This window comes from Tachyglossus aculeatus, chromosome 2, assembly GCF_015852505.1.
Source record: "Tachyglossus aculeatus isolate mTacAcu1 chromosome 2, mTacAcu1.pri, whole genome shotgun sequence".
NCBI lineage: Eukaryota > Metazoa > Chordata > Mammalia > Monotremata > Tachyglossidae > Tachyglossus > Tachyglossus aculeatus.
In genome coordinates, this window is record NC_052067.1 from 14,578,082 (window position 1) to 14,603,929 (window position 25,848).

Here is a 25,848-nt window from a genome sequence, read left to right on the forward strand (position 1 = left end):
AGTGGTAGTCTTAGGTGAAGGATAGCCAACTTTTTCCACTCGTGAGAAGTGTCAGAAGAGAAATGAGGTTTCAAGGGAAATATTAGGATAAACTATGTACACTAAAATTAGCCAAAACCCTTTTAATATCACACTTTGGTGCTGTCAGCTTTGTTTTTTGTCATCATCATCACTACCATCCTTACCAAAGGCAGGTATTAAGTGTTTAAACAATCATTAGTACTTACTGAGTGCTTACTTTGTGCTTGCCCTTAAAATCCTGCCCTAAGGCCCTGCTTTTGTTCACCCTCTTTTAAAAAAGGCATCCAGAGCTAGAGAGAGATGCTTGATTTTTTACCTGTTTGGTTTAATCATTTAATGCTCTTTCTGGTTTTATAAACTTGCAGCATTGTCTCTTTTTTAAAAAGTTGCATTCTGTAACATTTACCAAAATACAGTCTGTTTCCATCCTTGAGGACAGGGATCATTATCTACCAACTTTATTGTGTTTGGTTTGGGGTGCTGCACGGAAAAACACTCAGTACTGTTGATTGAACTATAATGTCTTGTTCTTAAAGAATATACATAAATTGTAAGAAATAGTACCGTGTCAAATCTCTAATTAGGGAATGGAGCTGCTTTGATTACACCCCCCCTTCAAAATAATATTAAAATGCAAGCTTGGACTGTCAACATGAAAGATGTTGAAACTTCAAAAGTGATCTACTAAAAATAGCTTTTATCTAATTTTTTTTTAAATCTGTTAATGGCAATCCTTTAAAGTATCTGATCAGTTCATTAGTTCAGTAGACCTGTATTCACAACTGCAAGTTTCAAATTGCTGAGGGCAAAAAAAGGGGTGTCATTGTTTGTTTTCAAAAATGACTTATTCTATACAAGGTCTAGTCAGTTTATCAAGTTTTCATAGACCCTTACCAAGTTTATCAGTGCCTTTCTTCCCTTCTCCGTGTCCTCCTACCATTCTCTATTACTAGGCTGACAAAATACCAGTTACTGTTTGCAGCAAATACTCAGTTCCTCCCTCCTCCCCTAATAGAGTCCCATGGCAACTAAGAAAACAGAAGCATGTCCTTTAAAAACTCACTTCCTATGATTTATTTGTGCCCCAGTTGGATTTCCATTAGCTTGCCCTGATTTCAGTTAGTCCATGGGCATTGTACAGAAACGCTCTGGGCATGTCACTCCCCTCCTCAAAAATCTCCGGTGGTTGCCCATCAACCTATGAATCGAGCAAAAACTCCTCACTCTTGGCTTCAAGGCTGTTCATCACCTCGGCCCCTCCTACCTCACCTCCCTTTTTTCTCCTTCTCCAGCCAAGCCCGCACCCTCCGCTCCTCTGCCGCTGACTTCCTCACTGGGCCTCGTTCTCGCCTGTCCCACCGTCGACCCCCGGCCCACCTCCTTCGCCTGGTCCATACTGCTCTCCCTCCACACATCCACCAAACTGGCTCTCTTCCTCCCTTCAAAGCCCTACTGAGAGCTCACCTCCTCCAGGAGGCCTTCCCAGACTGAGCCCCCTTTTTCCTCTCCTCCTCCCCATCTCCCCCGCTCTGCCCTACCTCCTTCCCCTCCCCAAAGCACTTGTATATATTTGTACAGGTTTATTACTCTATTTTACTTGCACATATGCACATGCACCAAACTAGCTCTCTTCCTCCCTTCAAGGCCCTGCTGAGAGCTCACCTCCTCCAGGAGGCCTTCCCAGACTGAACCCCTTCCTTCCTCTCCACCTCGTCCCCCTCTCCATCCCCCCATCTTACCTCCTTCCCTTCCCCACAGCACCTGTATATATGTATATATGTTTGTACATATTTTTTTTACTCTATTTATTTAATTATTTTATTTGTACATATCTATTCTATTTATTTTATTTTGTCTTTTAGACTGTGAGCCCACTGTTGGGTAGGGACTGTCTCTATGTGATGCCAATTTGTACTTCCCAAGCGCTTAATACAGTGCTCTGCACATAGTAAGCGCTCAATAAATACGATTGATTGATTGATTGATTGATTTTGTTAGTATGTTTGGTTTTGTTCTCTGTCTCCCCCTTTTCGACTGTGAGCCCACTGTTGGGTAGGGACTGTCTCTCTATGTTGCCAATTTGTACTTCCCAAGCGCTTAGTACAGTGCTCTGCACATAGTAAGCGCTCAATAAATACGATTGATGATGATAATGATGATGATGATTTACTACTCTATTTTGTTAATGTTGTGCATATAGCTCTAATTCTATTCTCACGGTTTTGACACCCATCTACATGTTTTGTTTTGTTGTCTGTCTCCCCCTTCTAGACTGTGAGCCCGTTGTCGGGTAGGGACCGTCTCTGTATGTTGCCGACTTGTACTTCCCAAGCACTTAGTCCAGTGCTCTGCACACAGTAAGCGTTCAATAAATGCGATTGAATGAATGAATGAAATGTGGGCTATAATGTTCATTTTTGGTGTCTCCATCATTGTTTACACCATATTTCATATTTAAATAATCGGCTAATGGTCATCCTCTATCCTAGACACCCGCTCCACAGCCAGTATCCATGTTCTGCCTAATCCATGTTTCTTCACAGCCAAAAGACAGAATAGAAAAAGAGTCTTTATTGCTATTCAGCTCTTGCTCCCCGCATTTGTTTTGTGGGAATTAGCTATCGAAGGGAGAAAAGCACACGCCAAGCTGTGGCACTATTAGAGTGACCCAAGCCACAGCTCTCGATGCAGCGTTTATGGTCCCTATTCATCATCATCATCATCAATCGTATTTATTGAGCGCTTACTATGTGCAGAGCACTGTACTAAGCGCTTGGGCAGTACAAATTGGCAACATATAGAGACAGCCCCTACCCAACAGTGGGCTCACAGTCTAAAAGTCCATTCAGTCGTATTTATTGAGCGTTTAAGATGCGCAGAGCACTGTACTAAGCGCTTAGGAAACTACAGTATGACAATAAACAGTGACATTCCCTGCCCACAATGAGCTCTAGAGCTGGGGAGACAGATATCAATACTCTGGAAGGCATTTCTAGCCCATTGAACGGATGGTAAAGTCGAGACAAAGTAGAGTTAAGTAAGCATTAGGAGCATTGTGGATAGAACAAGGGCCTGGGTTCTAATCCCAACTCTGCGACATGTCTGCTGTGTGACTTTGGACAAGTCACTTTACTTCTGTATCTGTTACCTCAGCTGAAAATGGGGATCAGTACTGTGAGCCCCAGATGGTGCGTGGTCTGTGTCCAACTTGATTAGCTTGTATCTGCCCTAGCGCTTAGTACAGTGTCTGGAACATAGTAAGCACTGAACAAATACCATTAAAAAAAAAAGTAACTTGCCCACTGTCGTGAAAAGCGAGCAAAATCCAAGAAGTTCTTGGAAAGCCTATGTATATCTTTTCACAGGTGGAATGAGGTATCATCTACTTTCTCCTGAAGACCGGGAAGAGTTGGTAGAAGGCACCCGACCGCGAAGAAAAAAGCACGATTATCGCATTGCCCTGTTCGGAGGATCCCAGCCTCAGTCCTGTAGATACTTTAATCCAAAGGTAAACCCCATTCCCGGAACGTGCTCGTTATATCTTTGCAACTGTTTCGCATATTAGCATTTTTTTGGAACCAGATTTGATTGTAATTGTGTAGGGGGTTTTTCCTCACTTCTTTAATTGATATAACCAAACTTGTGTGCAATAATAATAATAATAATAATAATGGCATTTATTAAGCGCTTGCTATGCGTAAAGCGCTGTTCTAAGCGCTGGGGAGGCTACAAGGTGATCAGGTTGTCACACGGGGGCTCACAATCTTAATCCCCATTTTACAGATGAGGTAACTGAGGCACAGAGAAGTGGACTTGCCCAAAGTCACACAGCTGACAATTGGAGGAGCTGGGATTCGAACCCATGAACTCTGACTCCAAAACGTGTGCTCTTTCCACTGAGCCATGCTACTTCCCACTGGTGTAGTATTCACCAGTGCTCTTATCTGTATTTAAGAAAATGAAGGTGTGAAAATTTTATTGAAGCAATGATGAGTGAGGAGAGTTGTAGCGATGGCTACCTACTGAAGAAGACTTTATATGACAGTGCTCCGCACACAGTAAGCGGTCAATAAATACGATTGAATGAATGAATGAATATATGTTACCAACTTGTACCTCCCAAGGGCTTAGTACAGTGTTCTGCACACAGTAAGCACTCAATAAATACTATTGAATGAATGAATAAACCTAAGACCAGTGTCTTTGAAGGGCTTTTTTTCATGTCTGTAGCAAATCATGCCTCATTCCCAGCCAATAAATTGACCATCGATTGTGAAATTTCTCCATGCATGAAACCAATTTTTAATTCAGACCACTTCGTGGATTAATAAACAAATAATAAACAACTATTCCCAAAATATACCCTTTCTGTTAGATACCACTCTCCTTGATTTTTGGAATAAAGACTTATCATCTGTATTTCAGCAGAATTCCAGCAGCCCTTTTTAAGGCTAGCAGAAATTCATTTTAAAGCAGATTCGTTTGGTTAGCAGTCCCCAGTTAGGCACTACCAAATTATTCTAATATTTGAATATAAACATCACCTTCTACAAATGTCAGATTGACTTTTTTCAATTTTCTTGTAACCAAGTTTTTTTGTTATTTTTCATGATATTTATTAAATACTAAGCGCTGTGTTCATTTTGGATGCTACAAATGGGAGCGGTGAGATATATATGTCAGTCCACAACATTTATGAAGAGCTTATTATTTATAGGACATTTTATTTTGGGAAGTTGTAAAAAAAAATAGTCCCCATTCTCAAAGAATTTAAAATCTCTTAGGGGATATGGGAAAAATAAATATTGGTTTGTAAGCATGTCACAGAAATACATAACAGCTGAACAACAAATATTGGGGATGTGGAAGAATGAGAAATGAATTAGGGCCAACTGGAGAAACTGGAAATAAAAAGAAACTGAATTGTCTTTGTCAGCATTCCAGAATACTCCTTCAATCCATAATAAACAATAGTTTTGATTCTCCAGCATCTTTTTCTAGTCCTTCCAAATAAATTGTTGAAATTTGTTGTTGATTCTGAGTTAAATTATGTGACTTCCAGAGTATGACGGTGAAGTCTTTTACTCTTTTTATGAAATCCATCCAGAGTTCCAAAGGGAGCAAAGTTTTTTTTTTTATTCAATGTTGAAACTCATAGTGCCATATTTACTTGCGTAATTGTGCCACTTTTGGCATAATTTTTGCAACCTAAAAACAGAGAGGGGCTACCGCCAGGGGAATTAAATATAACAGTAAAGGAGTTTAGTAATGAGGGAAGCAGATGGAAAAAGGGAAGGGAGAATGAAGCAAAAATTGAGCGAGTATTTGAAAATCCACTGCGGCACTCAGTTAATTCACTTCTCTTCCTTCCCCAAGTGGGCATGTCTTAATAAAGAAACTCCCCATCTGGAGCACCGTTCATGTGTTCTGACCCTTCGCTTCCTCACACATTATGTGGTGGAGACATTTGTGTGAGTAAATCTGGTATTTTAATGTACTTTGGCGTAACCGGGGTGGGAAAAGGCAGGTGAAGCCTAGAAAAATGGCAGTTAAAGAGTCTGGGGAAACATTTCCTTTTCCCTCCTTCCAACTTTGCTTAAAGACTGACACATTCCTGCCCACAACGAGCTCAGTCACTTGTCTACTGTGTGACCTTCGGCCGGGAATGTTTCTGCTAATTTTCTTGTACTCTCCCAAGAGGTAAGAACAGTACCCAGTGAATACCATTGATTAAGGAAAGCTCACATTATGGTACTTCTGCTTCGATGCCCCATCCCACTCAAGGTTTTCTCTAAACAGAATTTTGTTCTTCCCACACAGATAAGCCACTGTTGGAAGAACAATCCATAATCCTTTCAGTTGCCCAATCAGTCATTTCCCTTGTACCCCTACTGTGTGCAAAGTCCTGTGTTAAATGCTTCAGTAAGTACAAAAGTTAGAAGACAAGGCTTCTGCCAACAAGAAGCTTTCAGTCTAGCAAGAGACAGACCCAAAAGTAAGTCGCATTTTATCCCAAACTCAGAATGAAATCTTGTTTTGGAAGAACCGACTGTACTTGCTTTGTACCTTTGGACATTTGGTAATCTCCCCAGCCCCACAGGACTTTTTTTTTAATTTTATGGCATTTGTTAAGCGCTTACTATGTGCAGAGCACTGTCCTAAGCGCTGGGGGGGATACATGGTGATCAAATTGTCCCACGTGGGGCTCACAGTCTTAATCCCCATTTTACGGATGAGGTAACTGAGGCTCGGAGAAGTTAAGTGACTTGCCCGAGGTCACCCAGCAGACTTGTGGCGGAGTCGGGATTCGAACCCATGACCTCTGACTCCAAAGCCCGTGCTCTTTCCACTGAGCCACGCTGCTTCTCTAAGCAGCTTAGGACTTACGTACATATCTTTAAATTATATATTATAAATTATATCAGTGTCTCTTCACGCCCCCCGACTGTAGGCTCGTTGTGGTCAGGGGATGTGGCTGTAAATTCTGCTGTATTGTGCTCTCCCAGGCTCTTAGTAATAATAATAATAATAATAATAATAATGGCATTTGTTAAGCGCTTACTATGTGCAAAGCACTGTTCTAAGCGCTGGGGGGGTTACAGTGTGATCAAGTTGTCCCACATGGGGTTCACAGTCTTAACCCCCATTTTTACAGATGAGGTAACTGAGGCTCAGAGAAGTTAAGTGACTTGCCCAAGGTCACACAGCAGACTTGTGGTGGAGCCGGGATTCGAACCCATGACCTCCGACTCCAAAGCCCGTGCTCTTTCCACTGAGCCACGCTGCTTCTCTAGTACAGTGCTCTGCACGCATTAAGCGCTCAATATGTACCCGTGACTGACGAGGCGCTCAATAAGTACCGCTGATTGATGGATTGAAAGCATTCCAGCTACGAGACAATTTCATCAACACCTCCTCCTTAATTGGACGCCCCTCGTTGTGTTTTCTAGGATTACAGCTGGACAGACATCCGCTGCCCTTTTGAAAAACGTAGAGATGCTGCTTGTGTCTTTTGGGACAACGTCGTCTACATATTGGGTGGTTCTCAGCTGTTCCCTATAAAGCGAATGGACTGCTACAATGTAGTGAAGGATAGCTGGTATTCCAAACTCGGACCCCCAACGCCTCGAGACAGTCTCGCGGCCTGTGCCGCGGAAGGCAAAATTTATACATCTGGAGGTTCGGAAGTGGGTAAGTGATGGATTTGCAGGCTCGGTCTTCATGGTGTGGGGAACGTTTTCCAGTGAGGTGCAAAACCTTGCAGGAGAAACTTGGCTGATGACATTGGCACGGAAAACAATTCCCAAGTTTAGAATAAACGTTTCCACGGAAGTAAACGTTTTGACGCGACTGCCGCTTAAATGAGCTTCATTCGTTGTCGTATTTATTGAGCGCTTCCTGTGCACAGAGCACTGTACTCAGCGCTGGGAAAAAACAGTTTGGCAACAAATAGAGACGATCCCTATCCAACAATGGGCTCACTTCACCATCCTTACCAGGAAGCTTTCATTAGCCAAGTGTTACTAGGAAGCAGTGTAGACTCGGTCTTTGTAGAGAAGCAGTGTGGCTCGGTGGAAAGAACACGAGCTTGGGAGTCAGAGGTCATGGGTTGTAATCCCGACCCCCCTACATGTCTGCTGTGTGACCCTGGGCAAGTCACTTAACTTCTCTGAGCCTGTTACCTCATCTGTAAAATGGGGATTGAGACTTTGAGCCCCACATGGGCTCACCTTGTAACCCCCCCGAACGCTTAGAACAGTGCTTTGCACCTAGTAAGCGCTTAACATTGCCTCACTGTTTAATTTTTGGAAGATAATGTCGTTTGTACTACTTCTGAAAGGAAATGATTTTTGCGTTCCTAAAGAAAACCATCCCCCAATTAGAACACTTGTTTTTCCTCTAAACTGCAAGTTCGTTACGAGCAGGCCACGTGTCTGCTAATCCTGTTGTACTAATGGCATTTATTAAGCGCTTACTATGTGCAAAGCACTGTTCTAAGCACTGGGGAGGTTACAAGGTGATCAGGTCGTCCCATGTGGGGCTCACAGTCTTCATCCCCATTTTACAGATGAGGTAACTGAGGCCCAGAGAAGTGAAGCGACTTGCCCAAAGTCACCAGCTAAGTGGCGGAGCCGGGATTTGAACCCATAACCTCTGACTCCAAAACCCGGGCTCCTTCCACTGAGCCCCGCTGCTTCCGAGAGTCTCCCAAGCACTAATTACAGTGCTCTGCACATAATCAGCGCTCGGTAAATACCTTTGATTGAAAGGAATTTGTGTTCAGAAGCAGCTAAAAGCAACCAGAGTTACAGTTACATTCTAAGATTTACACAGGCAACCTTTTTCTCTTAGTGCTTTTGCAGTTGTGATACAGATCCAAAAAAAAAAAAAAAGCACAATATATTTGGCCAGAATGGCTTCCTGGGAATAGGACAGGTTTAAGTGGGTCACTTAGTCCTGCCAGCAGCAAGTAGAAGCAAACAGAAGAACAGATCAAAATTGCTATTATCCGAAGAATTCCTTCTTTGATAGGTTGTTGTGACCTGCAAGTGCCTGTTTTACTAGGCACTTTATTAAAGCAGGCTTTCCGTGGCCGATACTAAGTAGATGGCAGATACTGTCACCCGGTGTTACAGATATAAAAATTGATTCCACCGTTGCCTAATAAATCACAAATTAACTTCCATGTCTAATTTAAATGCTGGCTTTTAATTTTTTTTTCTTCAAATTAATAGTAATAATAATAATGTTGGTATTTAAGCGCTTACTATGTGCCAAGCACTGTTCTAGGCGCTGGGGTAGATACAAGGTAATCAAATTGTCCCACGTGGGGCTTACAGTCTTCATCCCCATTTTCCAGATGAGGTAACTGAGGCCCAGAGAAGTGAAGTGACTTGCCCAAGGTCACACAGCGGGCATGTGGTGGAGCCGGGATTCGAACCCATGACCTCTGACTCCAAAGCTCTTTCCACTGAGCCACACTGCCACCCTATAGTCAACATTCATTCATTCATTCATATTTATTGAGCACTTACTGTGCGCAGGGCACTACTAATCAATCAATCGTATTTATTGAGCGCTTACTGTGTGCAGAGCACTGTACTAAGCACTCGGGAAGTAAAATCGGCAACATATAGAGACGGTGCCTACCCAACAACGGGCTCAACCTCTCCTTTAGTTTCAGTCAAGTGAATTTACCCCCTTAAAATGCTTTTGACAGATAAGGAGAGGATAAACACACCCTTCCATGGGGGTGTTTAAGAGCTTCCTTCTTTAAGGAAGAAAACAGCAAGATTTTTTTAGGTATTTTCCTCCATATAATAATAATAATAATAATGGCATTTATTAAGTGCTTACTATGTGCAAAGCACTGTTCTAAGCGCTGAGGGGGATACAGGGTGATCAGGTTGTACCATGTGGGGCTCACAGTCTTCATCCCCATTTTACAGATGAGGGAACTGAGGCCCAGAGAGGTGAGTGAAGTGACTTGCCCAAGGTCACACAGCAGACAAGTGGCGGAGCCGGGATTTGAACCCACGACCTCGGACTCCCAAGCCCGGGCTCTCTTCCACTGAGTCACACTGCTCCTCTTTGAGTCCCTACCCAACAGTGGGCTCAGATAATCGGGTTGTCCCACGTGGGGCTCACAGTCGTCATCCCCATTTTCCAGATGAGGGAGCTGAGGCCCAGAGAAGTGAAGTGACTTGCCCAAGGTCACACAGCAGACAAGTGGCGGAGCCGGGATTTGACCCCACGACCTCTGACTCCAAAGCCTGGGCTCTTTTCCACTGAGTCACACTGCTTCTCTTTGAGTCCCTACCCAACAGTGGGCTCAGATAATCAGGTTGTCCCACGTGGGGCTCACAGTCTTCATCCCCATTTTCCAGATGAGGGAACTGAGGCCCAGAGAAGTGAAGTGACTTGTCCAAGGTCACACAGCTGACAAGTGGCGGAGCCGGGATTTGAACCCACGACCTCTGACTCCAAAGCCCGGGCTCTTTTCCACTGAGTCACACTGCTCCGCTTTGAGTCCCTACCCAACAGTGGGCTCAAATAATCGGGTTGTCCCACGTGGGGCTCACAGTCTTCATCCCCATTTTCCAGATGAGGGAACTGAGGCCCAGAGAAGTGAAGTGACTTGCCCAAGGTCACACAGCAGACAAGTGGCGGAGCTGGGATTTGAACCCACAACCTCTGACTCCCAAGCCCGGGCTCTTTTCCACTGAGTCACACTGCTTCTCTTTGAGTCCCTACCCAACAATGGGCTCAAATAATCAGGTTGTCCCACGTGGGGCTCACAGTCTTCATCCCCATTTTCCAGATGAGGGAACTGAGGCCCAGAGAAGTGAAGTGACTTGCCCAAGGTCACACAGCAGACAAGTGGCGGAGCCGGGATTTGAACCCACAACCTCTGACTCCAAAGCCCGGGCTCTTTTCCACTGAGTCACACTGCTTCTCTTTGAGTCCCTACCCAACAGTGGGCTCAGATAATCAGGTTGTCCCACGTGGGGCTCACAGTCTTCATCCCCATTTTCCAGATGAGGGAACTGAGGCCCAGAGAAGTGAAGTGACTTGCCCAAGGTCACTCAGCTGACAAGTGGCGGAGCCGGGATTTGACCCCACGACCTCGGACTCCCAAGCCCGGGCTCCTTTCCACTGAGTCGCACTGCTCCTCTTTGAGTCCCTACCCAACTGTGGGCTCAGATAATCAGGTTGTCCCATGTGGGGCTCACAGTCTTCATCCCCATTTTCCAGATGAGGGAACTGAGGCCCAGAGAAGTGAAGTGACTTGCCCAAGGTCACTCAGCTGACAAGTGGCGGAGCCGGGATTTGAACCCACAACCTCTGACTCCCAAGCCCGGGCTCTTTTCCACTGAGTCACACTGCTCCTCTTTGAGTCCCTACCCAACAGTGGGCTCAGATAATCGGGTTGTCCCACGTGGGGCTCACAGTCTTCATCCCCATTTTCCAGATGAGGGAACTGAGGCCCAGAGAAGTGAAGTGACTTGCCCAAGGTCACACAGCAGACAAGTGGCGGAGCCGGGATTTGACCCCACGACCTCTGACTCCAAAGCTCGGGCTCTTTTCCACTGAGTCACGCTGCTTCTCTTTGAGTCCCTACCCAACAGTGGGCTCAAATAATCAGGTTGTCCCACGTGGGGCTCACAGTCTTCATCCCCATTTTCCAGATGAGGGAACTGAGGCCCAGAGAAGTGAAGTGACTTGCCCAAGGTCACTCAGCTGACAAGTGGCGGAGCCAGGATTTGAACCCACGACCTCGGACTCCAAAGCCCGGGCTCTTTTCCACTGAGTCACGCTGCTCCTCTTTGAGTCCCTACCCAACAGTGGGCTCAGATAATCAGGTTGTCCCACGTGGGGCTCACAGTCTTCATCCCCGTATTCCAGATGAGGGAACTGAGGCCAAGAGAAGTGAAGTGACTTGCTCAGGGTCACACAGCTGACAAGTGGCGGAGCCGGGATTTGAACCCACGACCTCGGACTCCAAAGCCGGGGCTCTTTCCACTGAGCCATGCTGCTCCATATATTATCTTGTTTCCTTCCACTCTTCCTAGACATTCAACAGGTAGATTTAGTGAGGAGAGAGAAATAGGGTGAAGCTGCAGCCCTTTTTTTTTTGGCCAGGAAGAATCCAGCAACAGTTTGAGGCCATCTCAACTTTGACAACTTTCAGGAGGCTGCAGCTGTTGCTGTAACTGTTGTGACCCTTCCATCAATCAGTGGTTTCTATTGAGGACCTACTGTGTGCAGAGCACTGTACTAAGCGCTTGAGAGAATTCAGTAAAAGATGATGAATCCCTGCCCAAGTGGAGCCTGAATCAGTCAATCACTCAATCGTATTTATTGAGCGCTTACTGTGTGCAGAGCACTGGACTAAGCGCTTGGGAAGTACAAGTCGGGAACACATAGAGACAGTCCCTACCCAACAGCGGGCTCACAGTCTAGAAGGGGGAGACAGAGAACCAAACCAAACATACTAACAAAATAAAATAAATAGAATAGATAGGTACAAGTAAGATAAATAAATAGAGTAATAAATATGTACATACATATATACAGGTGCTGTGGGGAAGGGAAGGAGGTAAGATGGGGCGGATGGAGAGGGGGACGAGGGGGAGAGGAAGGAAGGGGAATCTAAAGCAGCATGGCATAGTGAATAGAAAATGGGCTTGGGAGTCGGGAGGTCATGAGTTCTAATCCCGGGGTCGCCCCTTGTTTGCTGTGTGACCTTGGGCAAGTCACTTCACTTCTCTGGGGCTCAGTTCCTTCATCTGTGAAATGGGGATTAGAGACCGTGAGCCCCACATGGGACGGGGACTGTGTCCAACCCTATTTACTTGTATCCACCTCAGCTCTTGGTTCAGTGCCTGGCACGTAGTTAAGCACTTAACAAATACCACTGTTATTATTAAAGAGAAGGAAGAAATACTCATGTAGATTGTGAAACTGCATACAGAAAGGCAGTGTAGGGAGGGAAAAATTGCTGAGATAGTAATAATTCATTCAATTGTTTACTTGTATCCACCTCAGCTCTTAGTTCAGTGCCTGGCACACAGTTAAGCACTTAACAAATACCACTGTTATTATTCAAGAGAAGGAAGAAATACTCATGTAGATTGTGAAACTGTGTGTACAGAAAGGCAGTGTAGGGGGTGAAAAATTGCTGAGATAGTAATAATTCATTCAATTGTTTACTTGTATCCACCTCAGCTCTTAGTTCAGTGCCTGGCACATAGTTAAGCACTTAACAAATACCACTGTTATTATTAAAGAGAAGGAAGAAATACTCATGTAGATTGTGAAACAGTGCGTACAGAAAGGCAGTGTAGGGGGTGAAAAATTGCTGAGATTGTAATAATTCATTCAATTGTTTACTTGTATCCACCTCAGCTCTTAGTTCAGTGCCTGGCACATAGTTAAGCACTTAACAAATACCACTGTTATTATTAAAGAGAAGGAAGAAATACTCATGCAGATTGTGAAACAGTGCATACAGAAAGGCAGTGTAGGGAGTGAAAAATTGCTGAGAGTAATAATTAATTCACTTGTGTACTTGTATCCACCTCAGCTCTTAGTTCAGTGCCTGGCACATAGTTAAGCACTTAACAAATACCACTGTTATTATTAAAGAGAAGGAAGAAATACTCATGTAGATTGTGAAACAGTGCATACAAAAAGGCAGTGTAGGGAGTGAAAAATTGTTGAGATAGTAATAATTCATTCACTTATTTACTTGTATCCACCTCAGCTCTTAGTTCAGTGCCTGGCACATAGTTAAGCACTTAACAAATGCCACTGTTATTATTCAAGAGAAGGAAGAAATACTCATGTAGATTGTGAAACAGTGCGTACAGAAAGGCAGTGTAGGGAGTGAAAAATTGCTGAGATAGTAATAATTCCTTCAATTGTTTACTTGTATCCACCTCAGCTCTTAGTTCAGTGCCTGGCACATAGTTAAGCACTTAACAAATACCACTGTTATTATTAAATAGAAGGAATAAATTCTCATGTAGATTGTGAAACAGTGCGTACAGAAAGGCAGTGTAGGGAGTGAAAAATTGCTGAGATAGTAATAATTCAGTCAATTGTATTTATTTAGCGCTTACTGTGTGCAGAGCACTGTACTAAGCGCTTGATGATAATAGCATTTGTTGAATGCTTACCACATGTCAGGCACTGTATTAAAGGGCTTGGATGGATACAAGCAAATTGGGTTGGACACAGTCCCTGTCCCACGTGAGGCTCACAGCCTCAATCCCCATTTTACAGATGAGGTAGCTAAGGCACAGAGAAATAAAGTGACTTGCCCAAGGGCACACAGCAAATGGTGTGACCTAAGGATCAATCCATCAATCAATCGTATTTATTGAGCGCTTACTGTGTGCAGAGCACTGTACTAAGCTCTTGGGAAGTACAAGTCGGCAGCACATAGAGACAGTCACTACCCAACAGCGGGCTCACAGTCTAGAAGGGGGAGACAGAGAACAAAACCAAACATACTAACAAAATAAAATAGACTAGATATGTATAATCAAGATAAATAAATAAATAGAGTAATAAATATGTACAAACATATATACAGGTGCTGTGGGGAAGGGAAGGAGGAAAGACGGGGGAGATGGAGAGGGGGACGATCATGAAAGCTTAGTGGGGAAAGACCTTAAGAGGTGGGATTTTAGAAGGGTTTTGAGGATGTGGTGAATTGTGGCCTGACAGAGTTGAAGTGGGGGTGAGTTCCCAACAGAAGGAAGATCATCTGTCCGGAATTATAGGTACAGTGAGAAAATGAGCTTGGGAAGAACCCAGAGTGAAAACGGCTTTTAAAAGCCCATCATCCGTCTCCAGGAGGTTTGTATTTATATATAGCCTTAGCATTTTTGTATATGTGTTCCGTGTGAATTGAACCGACCAATCTCTCCATTAAACTGGAAGTTCATTTTTTTTGTTCCATACCTGATGATGATTATGGTGTTTAAACATTAACTATGTGTCAAGCCCTGATCTAAGCACTGGGGTAAGTGCTTAGATAAGAAAATCAGTTAATAAGTAAGAAGTTAAATTGGGTCAGATGCAGTTCCTCTCCCAAGCTCTTAATACATTCATTGCATTACACCCAGTGGTTGCTCAACAAGTACTGATTGTGACTTTCAAGTCCTTTAAAACTGATAGTGTCTTTAGAGATGTTTGATGTAAAGATGAGTGGGTAAACAGTGGAAGTTTTTGAGGAGTGGAAAGACATGTACTCCTCACAGGATTTCATGACTCTGAGGCAGGCAGAAGAGTAGGCCTTATTGCCTCTTACAGGTGGAGACACTGCCAGCAATATGTGGTCATACAATTAATGACAGATCTAAAACTCAAACATACATCTCCTGCTCAAAAAATATCCCCTTAGTGATTTTTCTGCTGCATCCTTGGGTAGATTAATGGATCTGCAGCCTCCATAGAAAGGCCATGGGATGTGTAAGCCAACCTCAGATTCATCCAAAAGAGAGAAATCCATAGGTTTTCCAAAAGTCCAAAGGACTGTTTTGCCCATAGATGCCCATTCATTCATTCATTCGTTATTGAGCACTTACGGTGTGCAGAGCACTGTACTAAGCGCTTGGGAAGTACAAGTTGGCAACATATAGAGACGGTCCCTACCCAACAGCGGGCCCACTCGACAGGAGCTTTGGGGGCAGTCACCCCAACGGTTTTTTGAACTGAATAATAATGGTAACTGTTGAGCGCTTACTATATACCAAACATTTTTCTAAGCACTGGGATAGACACAAGGTAATCAGGTTGTCCCACATGGAGCTCACAGTCTTAATCCCCAGTTTACAGATGAGGTAACTGTCAGGTTGTCCCACATGGAGCTCACAGTCTTAATCCCCATTTTACAGATGAGGTAACTGAGGCACAGAGAAGTTAAGTGACTTGCCCAAGATCACACAGCAAAGTGGTGCAGCCGGGATTAGAACCCACGACCGCTGACTCGCAAGCCCGGGCTGTCGCCACAAAGCCACACTGAATCCCGTGGACTTCCTTCCCCCAAGTCTCTGACAAAACTTGAGCATTTCGGTCAAAACAAAAACATTTCGGTCAAGGCGCAATAGACCCCCCAAATGGGTGACTTTCTGACCATTTGTGCATTTTGAAGCCTGTCCCCTCCCAGTTCTCATTCCCCCACCACCCTCGCAATCCCTACCCTGCTTTTTGACCCATGATCAGAATGAAAAATAGGTACTTCTGCTGTAGCCACAGTTAGAATATTAAAATGAAGTGCCTGCAACAGGTACATTCTGCTATAACAAGTGCCTTCAGAGTGTGTTTGGGCCAGAATTTCATTTGAAAACATTTGTTAAACAACATGAACCTGTTTGGATACAGTGCACCGTGGTGTCAGAAAAAAGTATGTAGGTACACAAGCATTCAGCATTAGAGTAGGTAAATGCTACCACACAAGTATTCCTTAATGGGGTTTTTGTTTTGTTTTCAAGAATGCAACCTCCACTTCAGAGGAGAACTGGGTGTCAGAATTTTTTATTTCCACCGAAATAAAATTTCCCAAATTTTTCTTATATTTTTGATTGAGAGGGTGCTCTGCACACAGTAAGTGCTCAATAAATATGATTGATTGATTGATTGATGGGAAGATAACTAAAAAAATCCTTCCCCCTACAAATATTAAATCGGTGGCATTTAAAACCCACTGCAAACACACAGATAATTGCATGAGATCAATCCGATGGGCTCTTTCTTTTAAAGGAAACTCAGCTTTGTATTTGTTCGAATGTTACGATACAAGAACAGAAAGTTGGCACACGAAACCCTGCATGCTGACTCAGCGGTGCAGTCACGGGATGGTAGAAGCCAACGGCCTCATCTACGTCTGTGGTGGAAGTTTGGGCAACAACGTTTCCGGACGAGTCTTGAATTCCTGTGAAGTATATGATCCGGCAACGGAGACGTATGTATATATATATAGAAAAAAAAATTATGCGGTTAGCATTATTAAAGCCCACTGACAAAGTGAGCTCTTCCTCTTTCTCCCCTAGCTCATTTTAAATTGCTCCAAGAGGGATTGAAACAGGCTTGGAGTCCGTCATGAAGTTAGGGGAGCAAACATTTCTCAGGTGGCAAATGATTGAAAAACCAAATGACTATGGGTGAGTTGACAGATCAAGCAGTAGTTAGTAGAGAAGCAGTGTGGCCTAGTGGCAAGAGCCCGGGCTTGGTAATCAGAGGATGTGGGTTCTAATCCCGACTCCACCACTTGTCTGCTGTGTGACCTTGGGCAAGTTGCGTAACTTCTCTGTGCCTGTTACCTTATCCGTAAAGTGGGGATTAAGAACTGTCAGCCCCATGTGGGACAACCTGATTACCTTGTATTCACCCCAGAACAGTGCTTGGCACATAGTAAGTGCTCAACAAATACCATCACTACTGTTATTATTATTAGTCCAGTTATTGACAAATCAGCATTCATTCATTCAATATTTGAGTGCTTACTGTGTGCAGAGCACTGTACTAAGCGCTTGGGAAGTACAAACATCTAACTGTAGCCTTGGCCTGTCTATCTTTACCCTTAAACTCTACCTCAAACCTATTGCACTAATGATAATGGCATTTCTTGTTTGTTTCTTTATGGTATTTATTCAGCGCTATGTGCCAGGCATTGTACTAAGCGCTGGGGTAGATACAGGGTAATCCGGTTGGACACAGATGATATCCCACATGGGACTCACAGTCATAATCCCCATTTTACAGATGAGGTCACTGAGGGACGGGTTCAGAAGTCGGCATGGTGAGAGTGAGTTATTGGGGTCAGAAAGGCAAGAGAAGTTAAGTGACTTGTCCAAGATCACCCAGCAGACAAGTGGTAGAGTCAGGATTAGAACCCAGGTCCTTTGACTCCCAAGTCCTGTTCTTTCCATTTGGGCATTCTAGTTTAGATACATGGTAACCAGATCAGACACTGTCCCCGTCCCACACAGAACTCACAATGGAAATTCCTATCTCTATGCCCTAATAATGATGTTTTTCCACAATTGAGATTTTGATGGGAATATACCCAATCTGAATTTGTTGGTAATTGAATTTAAGTTATTTTGCATTGGCCACTTGGCAGCTCTTCAGTTAGCAGCTTGGCAGGTAGAGCAGAGGGTTTTTTATTAGTTATTAGATTTATTTATTATTTATTAGGTTGATTGATAGTTATAAACTAATTATAAGCACATAATATGGTATTATAACGAATTAAATACTTATTATGACACCTTTATATGCCAGAAAGGGACTTCCTTTTTTTCCCCTCCTGTATCCCTGTACGTAAAAAAAAGCATTCCAAATGAACTCTGAAGCGTTTGTTTTTTCGTATCAGGTGGACTGAGCTGTGTCCAATGATTGAAGCCAGGAAAAACCATGGACTCGTGTTTGTAAAGGACAAGATATTTGCTGTGGGTGGCCAGAATGGTTTAGGTATATGACTTTTATTACTTTTTTAGCTTGCCGAGGAATTTTGTTCCTACCAGTGTCTTTCTCTGTCTTCCAATTACTGAAATGTCGTGTTTGTTCAAGTGAATGAAACACATATGACATTAACTACTTCAGCTGCTATTGCCATTTCTGGGAACTGCAAGTACAAATATTAGTAGTTCTGCCCTACTCACCTCACTAAAGCAATTGCACTCCATTTTAGAGATCAAAGCGTCAGGGAGGGCTCAAGTCCTATTCAGCTGTATACAATTGGCTCTGGGTTTTATAGCTAAACTGAAAGCAGCAAAGGAGGTGCAAGAGTGGAAAAACTTGGAAAAGAGCTATATTTTAATCCCTTGTTCTGCACTTTTATACAATTTAATAAAAATTGAATGATTGGCATTGTACCGACCAGAAAATCCTAAAGCCCACTGTCTCTGAAAGCCTCCAAACTTCAGCAAACTGGGACGATTGATCCTCTAGACTGGGAGCTTCTTGTGGGCAGGAAGGGTGTCTTTCAGCTCTGTATTGTACTCTCTCAAGTGCTCAGTACAGTTTTCTGCCCCCAGAAGGTGCTCAATAAGTACCACTGAGTGATTGATACCTTGTGCAGAAAGAGTTTACAATGCTCAAATCCTCCCCAGCGAGTATGTGGCCTCCGCGGGGCATTCGAAGCAGCGTGGCTCAGCGGAAAGAGCCCGGGCTTTGGAGTCAGAGGCCATGGGTTCAAATCCTGGCTCTGCCACTTGTCAGCTGTGTGACTTTGGGCAAGTCACTTCACTTCTCTGGGCCTCGGTTACCTCCTCTGTAAAATGGGGATGAAGACTGTGAGCCCCACGTGGGACAACCTGGTCACCTTGTAAATTCCCCAGCGCTTAGAACAGTGCTTTGCACATAGTAAGCGCTTAATAAATGCCATCATTATTATTATTCACAAAAAATTCTGTTTACCTGATTAGATTCAGATCACCTTGAGCTCCTTCTACCTTCTTGTGTCCCTCCATCTTCAAGATATTTGCACATCTGTCAAGAGCTTAACAAGCAGCACTTTCTTCCCATGCAGCCTGTTTTGTAAACAAATCAATCAGCCGGCCTACTCTAATTCCCGAATGTCCGCGTGGATGTGGGTCAGTTTGGCTGCTCCTTGCAGACTTCCGTGGGTCTTCAGAGGGGATTTTCTTGGGCCCGTGTGGGAAATATGCAAAATATCCTAGCATTTTGCTCTTCTGTTTACCTGATTAGCAAACTGTCCTTTCCCTCTCCGCAGACTGTCCTGGTCTCTGCTTGGAGCCGTATGTATAATTATGCACATTCCCTTGCTGACTCCCGGATGACCAGCACATTTGTCTAACTGGAACTTCCCATTCCCCAAGCCTGCCAAATAACAAAGTTTTTCTGTAGACTCTGGGCTAAAAAATTGGATGAAAAATTCCCGAAGCTTAATCTGGTGTTCAAGGTCTAGCATCAGAGTGGATGTGATGCTTTTTTTTTTATTTATTCGTTCCTCTAAATCTAGAAACCCTGTTGGGATCATCATTTTTTTTTCATCCATGATGGGATTGAGACCATATTTGGCTGGCTACCTTCCCCACTCAGGCCCTAACCACCACTGTGCCATCCGAGATAACCTCTGCCTGATCATTGTCCATCTCCAGTCTAGGACAGAAGACCCTAAATACTGAGGCCAAAGTGGTCCGGGACATTTGTGAATGGAATTTCACCCCATCTTGATGATTCTCAATAAAGATCTCCAGTTGTAGGTCAATTTGGGTAATCGCATCTATGCTGGTAAATTCTGCTGTGGACTCATTCATTCAGTCAGTCGTACTTATAGGGCGCTTACTGTTCGCAAAGCACCGTACTTAGCGCTTGGGAGAGAGTTCAATATAACAATGAACAGACACATCCCCTGCCCACAACGAGCTTACAGTCCAACTCCACTTAATTCTCTTCCTTTCCCCAGCCCAGGTCCGATCCACTGATGGGCAGATTGGCCACTTATACTTCCCTACACATTGCTTCTCCCTTGAAGACCAAATCCTCTTTGAAATCCCCTGGTAGAAAGACCTGCATTTTCACAATTTGCCCTCCGATCCATAGGATCCCCTGGCAGGTTGGGTCAGGTTATTACTGTTTCTGTATGGATGTGGGTCAGATGCAAAAATACAGTACCCCTGCAGCTCTTAAGTGAGTCCTGTTAAAAATCTGGGGGGTTCCAGCTTGTTGATTGTGTTGACTGTCAACTCATGATTGGTTTCCTTCCTTTAAAGGTGGACTGGACAATGTGGAATATTACGATATTAAACTGAACGAATGGAAGATGGTGTCCCCAATGCCGTGGAAGGGGGTCACGGTGAAATGCGCAGCCGTTGGATCCACGGTCTACGTCCTGGCTGGTTTTCAGGGTGTGGGCCGCTTAGGGCACATCCTTGAGTACAATACTGAAACGGACAAGTGGGTGGCCAACTCCAAAGTTCGGGCCTTCCCAGTCACAAGCTGTTTGATTTGTGTCGTCGATACTTGCGGAGCAAACGAAGAGACCCTAGAAACATGAGAAGATGGAGGAAACCCCGAGATCCTCTCCAGAGACTCAGAAAAATATGCCCACCAGTGCTCTGCTCCAACAGTTTTGTTACGAAGTCTTTTCGCACACAATTTTTAAAATGATGCGGAATCCCTATAAAATATGTGTATTTAATGTGGGTTTTCTTATGTCTGCTTGATAGTTTTAAAAGACAGTATTTCATCAGACCACTAGTATCCAGAAACATAGGCGTCATTTACCCAAAAGAAACACACAAAACAAGAATCTTCCAAAATTGTAAATATTGGGTCAAAGCATGAACAAAATGCTGAAAAATTCTGTATTCACTTTCAACAGTACAGCTGTAGAACAGTAAAAGAGGTGGAATATTGGGTTACTGGCAAAGTTGTGTTAACTCTAGTTCCCATCTTTAAATGTCATGGAACCACTGCAAATATTGATCAGATTTTTCAGTTCTGCTCCTGTAAGATCTGAGATGGAAAGAGCCCAAGTTTTTCAGGTTAGTGTTTAAGGTGCATTTGAATTTTTCCATTATTCTAGTTCTGTGATTAGTACACTTCGTAGCACTGCAAAATTTGCTTCATCTTCAAATTTATTGAATTACATAAAGCCCAAACCTGGACACAAAAAAAGTCTTACAAACAAAATTCTGGAACAGTGTGTTTACACTTAGTACATTCAGAGCCACTTAATTCCTTTCTACTCTCCTTTTATCCATTATCAATTTCCACTATAATGAATATGCCTCATGTAACAAAGAACAGTGCTCCTCCCATTCTTTTCATTTTTCAGACTAGTCTCGTCTTTCCTTTTTACTTTTTTTTTTAACCAAATCCTTCTACATAATCTTTAAATATCTTTCTTGGCCATCCTCTGGGCCTCCGTCTTTTGTATGCTTATTTACTTTTCCTTTCTAATCCCTTCTACCTGCTCTATTCAGCATTGAGAATTTTCAACCTTTCTCTCCTATTACTGTGAAAACACAATGCGCTTAAACTCAGTGCTTAACTCATTGATTTAAGTGGACTTCTGCATCTCTGATATTTTGATCCAGTGAAAACATTTCATGAAGACTAAAATATTGATATTATAAAATATTATAATCTAAAGAGTATAAAATTAGCCCTAATTTTTGAAACATTGTCAGTGTCGAGCGTCAAAAGCAGTTAAACTAAATTTTCTTCAGATGGAAAACATCTGAGATTTACCCTATCCAAAGGTCAACTTCGAAGAGTTTCTACCTTCTTATGGATGTTATTTTTATTGTCCCCTGGGTGACAAAACTAAAAATTTTAACTGCCTTGTTAATTTTTCTCTCAATATTTTTTTCCAGGAAGAATTAGTGGGAAAAGTGTTCTACCTGCTTCACCCTTTACACTTTACTACTAAATGGGACACAAAACCTTTTGCTTATCCATATTCTAATCTGATATAGGAATATCTCCCATAGGAGTATTGGAGATCTGAAATATTTTAATGTGAAAAGCCCGGGTTCAACTTTGCCTTTTCTGGGATGGCAATATTGAATTGGTTTTATAGTTCCACTGTTGTTTTTACATTTGTGAAGCAATATTTTTCTGTTTTGTTCATGGTATTTGCTAATCTGAAATCTTTTAGAAATAAAAAAGCAGAATATTATCATCAAGTTAGTATACCAATACTTAGGGTTTTGAATTGTACATCACTGAGATGTTTTTTCAACTGCTTGATTTTTCTTAACCAGAATATCAGTTAATTTATATTGAATGTATTCGTATGACTATCACCCAATTTAGAACAATGTTCTATGTAAAATTATTCAACTGCTAGGGCTCTTGACATTCTCTCTATACTTGTTTTGCAGACGGATGAAATATGCTATCTCATATTTGCCTGGTTTTTTTTATAGCAAGTGTTCTATGGAGGCTGTTTTGCTGTAATTTGCAGTGCGCTTTCTCCTCCCTTCATTTTACGCGGTCAATAAGTGTATGGTGGCAAATCTTAAATGTATACAAACTTGTGTTTATATTCAGTATCTGAACTATTCTGAGTTGTTAATGGCAAGTGGTCAAAATACCTCAGTGGGGCTTGGGGCCAGTTTTTGTTTTTGTTAGAACAACTTGATTTTGCAGGACAGCAAAATGTCATTGATCTGTAACCTCTCTAATCCGGAATTTTGGATCATTTTGACAGTGTGCTTAGCCGCTGCTTCCTCCTTTTATCTGCTCTACTGCTGCCAGAGAAGGAAGGTTTTGGGGAAAAGTGTAACCTTTTGATGTTTTCTGATTAAGAAACCCCAACTAACCAACCGCAAGATGATCCGCAGGGGGTAGGGGGAAGTGGGAGAGGAAGAGACCGAAGATCCTTATCCACCCAGCTGCCCTGTAAACATTCAAAGAGCCAGAACAGTAGAGACAGAGGTACCCACACAATACTGAAATAAAATTGCGTCGTGAAACTTCCAAAATTTGGACCCTCCGCTACTTTGTACGGGCCTCGGTCTCCGTTAGACTGAAGTGGTGAGGTTTTTCCTGCAGTACCAAACCGTTATCATTTGTCTTACACATGAACGGATCACCAGAGTTGGACTAACTGAAAATGGTATGGGAAAATCCCCAGTGGGAGGGGATTTGTGCCTTGGGTGAGGAGGGGAGTCAGGAAAGGGGATAGAGGAGTGGAAGCTCTTCTTTCTAGCTGTTCTAGCTAGAACATTCTAGCTGTTCCGTGGCTCAGTGGAAAGAGCCCGGGCTTTGGAGTCAGAGGTCATGGGTTCGAATCCCGCCTCTGCCACATGTCTGCTGTGCGATCTTGGGCAAGTCACTTAACTTCTCTGGGCCTCAGTGACCTCATCTGTAAAATGGGGATGAAGAGTGTGAGCCCCATGTGGGACAACCTGATCAGCCTGTATCCTCCCCAGCGCTTAGAACAGTGCTTTGCACATAGTAAGCGCTTAACAAATGCCAATTATTATTATTATTATTATTCTACCCCTTAGAGGCTCTAGAGTGGTCCAGAGCCTGAACGACCAGGCTCTGGAGAATCAGTGTGGCTTAGTGGATAGAGCGCAGGCCTGGGAGAAAGCTGTGGGTTCTAATTCCGGCTCCGCCACATCTGCCGTGTGGCCTTGGGCAGATAACTTCACTTCTCTGGGCCTCAGTTACCTCATCTGTAAGAGTGTGAGCCCTAAGTGGGACAGGGACTGTGTCCAAACCTGCCCAACATTTATCTACTGGGCCTCAGTTACCTCACCTGTAAGAGTGTGAGCCCTAAGTGGGACAGGGACTGTGTCCAACCTGCCCAACATTTATCTCCCCCAGCACCTGGAACCCTGCCTGGCACATAGGAAGCGCTTAAAAAGTACCATGATTAAATTACCAGCTCTGTTTCTCAAGGCCAGCGATGTAGCCATTTTGGCCCACATGGGCACAGCTCACCAAGTTAATAATAATAATAATGATGGCATTTGTTAAGCGCTTACTATGTGCAAAGCACTGGGGGGATACAAGGTGATCAGGTTGTCCCACGTGGGGCTCACAGTCTTAATCCCCATTTTACAGATGAGGTAACTGAGGCTCAGAGAAGTTAAGTGACTTGCCCAAGGTCACTAAGGTTATCTCTGTTTCCCAGCAGGACAGTCCAGATGTATTGGTCATATTGTTTTTAAGTGCCCGGGGACTCTCCACTCAAAATCGGGGACGAAATTGCCTTCAGGAACACTTGAGAGCCCGGTTCCCTGTAGACTCCACTGAGTTCTTCCTTCCTAGGTTGGGCCAAATTGGGTCTCCCTGCTTAGCAAACCCCATTCCTGAACCCCGTCTGCCATTGCCACCATGTCTTTTCTCTCAGTCTAGCACGCTGAACAGGGAGGAGATCATTTGGGCACTACCATCCTTCCCGTCTCACAAGCCCGCGACCTTGGTGTCGTCCTCGACTCCGCTCGCTCATTCACCCCTCACATCCAAGCCGTCACCAAAACCCGCCGGTCTCAGCTCCGCAGCGTTGCCAAGATGCGCCCTTTCCTCTCCATCCAAACCACTACCCTGCTCGTTCAAGCTCTCATCCTATCCCGTCTGGACTACTGCATCAGCCTTCTCTCTGATCTCCCATCCTCGTGTCTCTCCCCACTTCAATCCATACTTCATGCTGCTGCCCGGATCGTCTTTGTCCAGACATGCTCTGGGCATGTTACTCCCCGCTCAAAAATCTCCCGTGGCTACCAATCAATCTGCGCATCAGGCAGAAACTCCTCACCCTGGGCTTCAAGGCTGTCCGTCCATCCCCTCGCCCCCTCCTACCTCACCTCCCTTCTCTCCTTCTCCAGCCCAGCCCGCACCCTCCGCTCCTCCGCCGCTAATCTCCTCACCGTACCTCGTTCTCGCCTGTCCCGCCATCGACCCCCGGCCCACGTCCTCCCCCGGGCCTGGAATGCCCCCAATCCCTCTGCCCATCCGCCGCGCTCGCTCTCTTCCTCCCTTCAAGGCCCTGCTGAGAGCTCACCTCCTCCAGGAGGCCTTCCCAGACTGAGCCCCTTCCTTCCTCTCCCCCTCGTCCCCCTCTCCATCCCCCCCATCTTACCTCCTTCCCTTCCCCACAGCACCTGTATATATGTATATATGGTTGTACATATTTATTACTCTTTATTCATTTTATTTGTACATATCTATTCTATTTATTTTATTTTGTTAGTATGTTTGGTTTTGTTCTCTGTCTCCCCCTTTTACACTGTGAGCCCACTGTCGGGTAGGGACTGTCTCTATTTGTTGCCAATTCGTGCTTCCCAAGCGCTTAGTCCAGTGCTCTGCACAGAGTAAGCGCTCAATAAATACGATTGATGATGACGATGATGTCAGCTGTGTGACTTTGGGCGAATCAATCCACTTCTCTGTGCCTCAGTTCCCTCATCTGTAAAACGGGGATGAAGGCTGTGAGCCCCCCGTGGGACCACCTGATCACCTTGTCACCTCCCCAGCGCTTAGAACAGTGCTTTGCACATAGTAAGCGCTTAATAAATACCATCGTTATTATTAGTATTATGAATGAATGATGACGTCAGGAGCGGCCCCGCCTCCTCTCTCCTTATTGGACGAGGCTGGGCGTCGCTACGGCGAGGGGGGCGCGGGGAGATGACGTACACGGGGAGGGGTCCTGCGGCGCGAGGTGATGACGTACAAGGCGTGGGGGGTGGCGTGACGGCGTCCGGCGGCGCGAGGTGATGACGCACGCGGCGTGAGGGATGACGTAGAGGGGGTCCCGCGGCGCGGGGTGGTGACGTAGGCGGGTGCCGTTGTCGTCGTCGTCGTCGTCGTCCCTGAGGCGGTTGG

The 25,848-nt window shown here is 44.3% G+C and overlaps 1 protein-coding gene across 1 annotated transcript in view; it reads left to right on the top strand.

Annotated features, from left to right (window-relative positions):
- The window catches only part of KLHL7 (kelch like family member 7), a 50,351-nt gene extending 29,045 nt beyond the window's left edge, over positions 1 to 21,306 (top strand). Inside the window, exons 7-11 of the mRNA XM_038768146.1 lie at positions 3,387 to 3,529; positions 6,972 to 7,212; positions 16,294 to 16,495; positions 17,909 to 18,006; positions 20,274 to 21,306. Coding sequence (XP_038624074.1) covers positions 3,387 to 3,529; positions 6,972 to 7,212; positions 16,294 to 16,495; positions 17,909 to 18,006; positions 20,274 to 20,557 — 968 coding nt within the window. The 3' untranslated portion in view covers positions 20,558 to 21,306. The remainder of the gene's footprint in view (positions 1 to 3,386; positions 3,530 to 6,971; positions 7,213 to 16,293; positions 16,496 to 17,908; positions 18,007 to 20,273) is intronic.
- Positions 21,307 to 25,848: the final 4,542 nt, after the last annotated feature.